At 29.1% G+C, this 5,166-nt stretch overlaps 1 protein-coding gene across 1 annotated transcript; it reads right to left on the minus strand.

Moving 5' to 3' along the window:
• Positions 1 to 718: 718 nt before the first annotated feature.
• HELRODRAFT_170473 (hypothetical protein) lies at positions 719 to 3,838 on the minus strand (the record flags this gene model as incomplete). Its single annotated transcript, XM_009016294.1, has 3 exons — positions 719 to 784; positions 3,188 to 3,189; positions 3,604 to 3,838. The coding sequence occupies 3 exons, from the start codon at positions 3,836 to 3,838 to the stop codon at positions 719 to 721; spliced, it is 303 nt and encodes a 100-aa protein (XP_009014542.1).
• Between the last annotated feature and the right edge of the window lie 1,328 nt (positions 3,839 to 5,166).

Here is a 5,166-nt window from a genome sequence, read left to right on the forward strand (position 1 = left end):
ATGGTGATGAAGAGGAAGATGAGGATGGTGATATAGTATCATAAACAACATTTCAAGTCGGTGTGGCACATAGATTGGATTGGTTTGACTGTGGAGATAATTTAAAAACGTTCGTTTGGATCATTGGATCACTATCCGTCGTATCAATGATGTCTGTTTAGTGTTCCGTGTCACACATGTGTGTGCGTGTATGTGCGTGCGTGTGTGTGTGTATACTTTTCTCTATGATTAATGATTAATGTGAGTACAATGTTTGTTTTAATGATGGATAAATGATGATGAATGCCATGGTGATTTGGAACTTATAATAATGTTGAATATTTTTTTTAAAATTATATTATTGGTTATATCATTTGATCATTTGTGCATATTTACGTCAATAAAAAAATTTATTTATTGAATTTCAAATTTAGCATCGAGAAGTTTTGTAAGCGAAAGCGGAAAAGGTTTTAGTTTAAAGTGATGAGTTATGATGATTCATAAGTGTAATCACATAAAAAAAACAAACAAACAAACGCAAAACCAAAAGAACGAATTTAATCTCAGTACGAGAATTCGTCAACCAACATCTTAAAAAAACAGAAAAAGCAAGATTGAACAGTAATATTTATTGCAATACAAAATTCATAGTTCAAACTTCAAATTCTTTTTAAACAGTTCTTTATTTACATTTCAGCAAGAATAACAGAGCGATTGTGTTACATACATGCAGACTAATTTATAGCATGTCGATCCACGTAGATTCGTTCTTAAACATGATCATGTCGCATGAATCCACAGACAACTGCAAATGTTTGTGTTTAAAACTGTATACAAAATATATGAGATTTTCAGCAACGTACGGCTCTGCAATTGATCAATGCATGTTTGCTTAATGGTTGTTGATGTTGTATATTTCATAATTGTATGAAATTGCCTAGATGTTGAATGCGTTTTATTGCGCTAGTTCGATCGATAACTAACAATTTGTGTTCTTAGAATTTGTGTGTGTGTGTGTGTGTGTGTGTTTGTTTGTTTATGTGTGTGTGTATGAATTTACGAAACGTAAAAACCAAAGCTCCACAAAATGGTTGAAAAAAGCTCCTGAAATTCAACGTTTAGTGACACACAATGAATGAGCATTTAAACTAACACATATCACATGAAACATGAAGTTTCATGGCCTTACTGAGCAAAAATATAACGATAAATGAAGTTTATAACCGATTAATTTTAGAATGAGTATAGTAAATATTATCGTTTCAAAGATTGAAATAGTGAAACTACAAAAAACGTGTATAAATACAAATAAAAATGGTTGGATGAACATGCAAACAAACAAACGAACAAACGAACGAACGCACGAATAAACGAAAGAGAGAATGAATAAATGAACTGCTGAAAGAATGAACGAACGAAAGAATGAATGAATGGTATGGAGATATGTATGACTTCTTATCAACACAGACATTCATCAATTGGAATTGCTGCGTTCATCATGGTTAGCGTCATTATCACCAGTCGAGTCTGCTCGATAGGGACGATGACGACGATGATGATGACAATGATGACGATGACGATGGTGATATTTTGATGATGATTATGATGACAGCGCGTACGATGATGAAAATGATGATGACGATGAAGACGATGACAAAGATGATCATGATTATGATGATGGTGATGAAGATTAGGATGATGGTTATAATGTTACGATGATAACTACAGTGCGATGATGATGAAGATGAGGAGTATGATGAGAGTGACATCGTCTAAGACTATACGAAAGATGAAAAAGATGATGATGAATATGATGAATATGAAAATAGTGATTAACTATACAATGATTTTGACGATGTTGATGATGATGTTGATAGTTTTGGTGGAACCAAAATACAACGATCACGTTGAAAAAGAAGATGAAGAAACGACTCAGATGATAAAAATGATGGTTTAAAAGGTAATAATGACGACGATCATTCATTATGTTACTAAAATGATGACGCTAAGAAAGATTAACATGACGTTCCATATGACAAAACAGTAGATGCCATCAGTGACTTGGCTAAGATGATGACGTCATCGTCTTGATCATATCATCATTAATTAGTCATCAAAAAATAAAGAGTATCATTTTGATGATGTTATCAAGGCAGGCTATTATGAATGGGTATAATACAAATGCGTTTATAAAAAAAATGTTGAATGAATGTCTTAAAGTTGGAAAAGTAGATATGATTTAATTTAAATTATTTTAAATGATAATTAATAAAAAAAAAACAAATAAATATATAATATATCTATCTGGTTATGAAAATTTAGAATCATTCGAATGTTATTATGTAAGTTGGGATATTTGACGCATCATGTGAAATAGTTTAAAAAAAATTAAAGATACATAGAATATGTACATTAATTTAATAACTAAAATTGCTTTAATTTTGAATATATATAAAAATAAGTTCAACATTTACCAAATCATCAACATACACTAAATCAGAATCCATTGAAAGGATTTATGGATGTTTACGTTAAAATATCGAGTTGTATTATTGTATTGTAAGAGACAGCATGTATATACGTATGTATGTATGTATGTATGTAAGTATGTATGTGTGTATGTATGTATATATGTATGTGTGTATGTATATAGGTGTGTATGTATGTATGGATAGAGCATTGTTTATCACACTGATGATTGTTTGACTTGATTTATATAATAGTTGTACAGCGTTCCTAACTTACATGAAGTATTTATGCGATAATATGACTCTGCTATTTATGTTTGGTATTGAGATATATATTGTACGAGCATTATCAGTATAAATGTATACATATTTGAATTGAAATACAAAAAAAATTGCAACAAATTTTTCGTCATGAGCAAAAATGTAATTTAAAACATTTTTAGAGGAATTATCAAATATTTCAGAATGTAAATAATTAAAGTTAGTTCTTATATACTATCAGTAAGTTTTGTGCTATTTACGTCAATGATCTTTAACTATTTTTTGAAAATCTAACAAAACATATAATATTATTACATTACATTTATTTACGTATATATTTGTAACAAAAAAAAAATTTTTTTTAATTTTAGTTGATTTGTAGAGAAAAAAATTATATGATCGTTAATAAAAATAACTCTCGTTTTCTCTTTTATCATAAATGATATCATTTTTTGCCACCATTTGGTCACAAACCATACCTCTGTGTGTGTGTGTGTGTGTGTTGTATATCATTTGCGTTTGGGTGAAATGTGCTATCAGGATGATCTTCGTACTTTATGGTCGCCTTATGCAAATTCGCTGTCACTCGTTATATACCGCCGTTCATGTTTCGTGAAAAATTTAATTTTATTGTAATTTTTGTTAGAAATTTGTGAGAATCTAATAGAAATAAAATTATCTATTTCAAATAAATTACTCGATGAATGTTGAAATTAACTAGAATAAGAAAGTTATTTAGAAAATTTTGAAAAAAAAGAAAGAAATGAAACACCAAAAAAATGGTAAATGGCAATATAGAGAGCTAATTTGTTTTATATCCTTTTGAAATATACTTTATGACGTCCTCTGTGCATACTAATGCTACGTGCAGATAAATTTAAATAAAAGTCCTGACGTGGCGAGGAGAAAAAATTGAAAAAGAATATTTTATTTGAGTTCATGAAGATATATTTATATTGATGTTTATAACTGGCATGAAAGACTTCAGTAGGCAAGTGTTGAATGGGATTTACGTTCTCGTTGAAATTATTCAAATGCTGATAAATGTTGTTTATTCCGGCGCTGACTAATTTTGAATTCAATATGGCTATCATTTCTGGCGCGTATATCTCTCTATGCAATCCCTCCATGTTTATTATCTCGATAAATTTATTTAAAATTTAAAATAATGCTTACAAATAGACAGCATATTGCTAAACAGATAATGTTCTGATAAAATTTAAAACAAAGTTTGTAATAAAACGGGACCCAAAGAAAGGCAAAGAAGCAAATAAAAACTTGACATAGAAACAAACAGTGCTGCGTTTTATTTAGCGAAAGAGCAACAGGCAATAGATCAGTCGGTGAGCATGGAGAGCACAGAGCTCGTGGGCTTAAGCGAAGTCCAAGTCAGGAATATCAAACAGCAGCATGACATCAATTCTGCAATGGTCTAATGATGGCGATAAATTTTCTTGCTGCATATATGTTAGTTTATTTTTTTTTGGTTTAGAAAAAAGGTATCATTTGTATTTTTATAACATTTCAATTTTTAATTTATCTGTAATTTAAAGATTACCTAGTCAATAAACAGAAATATAAACTTTCAACTGCTTGTCGGACGGTGACAAAATTAAAAATTATTCATTTATAAAACAACAAAAAACATCAAAACAAATTAATAAACATAAAAAAATGTAAAATACAAACAAACAAACTAACAAAGAGAAATATTAATTAGTATTCAGTCTTAGCGGTCGGGCCAATAACACCACTTGGCATAGTTATATGCATGCATAATTACCATGTGATGTATTACTCTCCTCTGTTTTCCTACCATCCCATGTTTATTTCAATTCCAAACAAATTATTTTTTGTTTGTTAACTAGTTTGAATGTTATTTTTGCTGAATAATATTCATTTTTTTGCAAAACTAAACTCTACAACAGAATATTATTATTTTTCTTCATTCGTATAATTATTTTTTGTTATATATTATTAAGTATTATTATTATTATTACTTGGTGTTACTTTTGTTATTGTTGGCTAAAAGGTTGGCTAAATTAATAAGCTTCACAATACAACGCGGTTTCATTCTTATCAAATACAAAGTAAGAGGTGGCTCTTAAGAAGTCATTTATACTTCATTCATTCACTTGTAGAAAATAATTATTTGTTTTTTGATTCTGTGTTGTACTATCATTTCATTTGTAAAATAAATATAATTTATTCAAAATCCTGAATTTTGACAAGTCAATATAACAAAATCGAAATAATAATCTCCCATATCAAAAAATGTAAAATTATGGTTGGCAAAATATGAAAAAATATATAAAAATACAGACTACAAAGTTTTGTATTTATAGCAAACAACAGTCAAAAATATCAAGAAAAACTCCCTGATCTTATAAATTATCAGAGTGAGTTGATTTACAATCCTACTCTGCTTGTGAGCCAACGCTTGTTGATAAGGTAATCT

The sequence above is a fragment of the Helobdella robusta genome (assembly GCF_000326865.2).
Source record: "Helobdella robusta unplaced genomic scaffold HELROscaffold_18, whole genome shotgun sequence".
Taxonomy (NCBI): Eukaryota; Metazoa; Annelida; class Clitellata; order Rhynchobdellida; family Glossiphoniidae; genus Helobdella; species Helobdella robusta.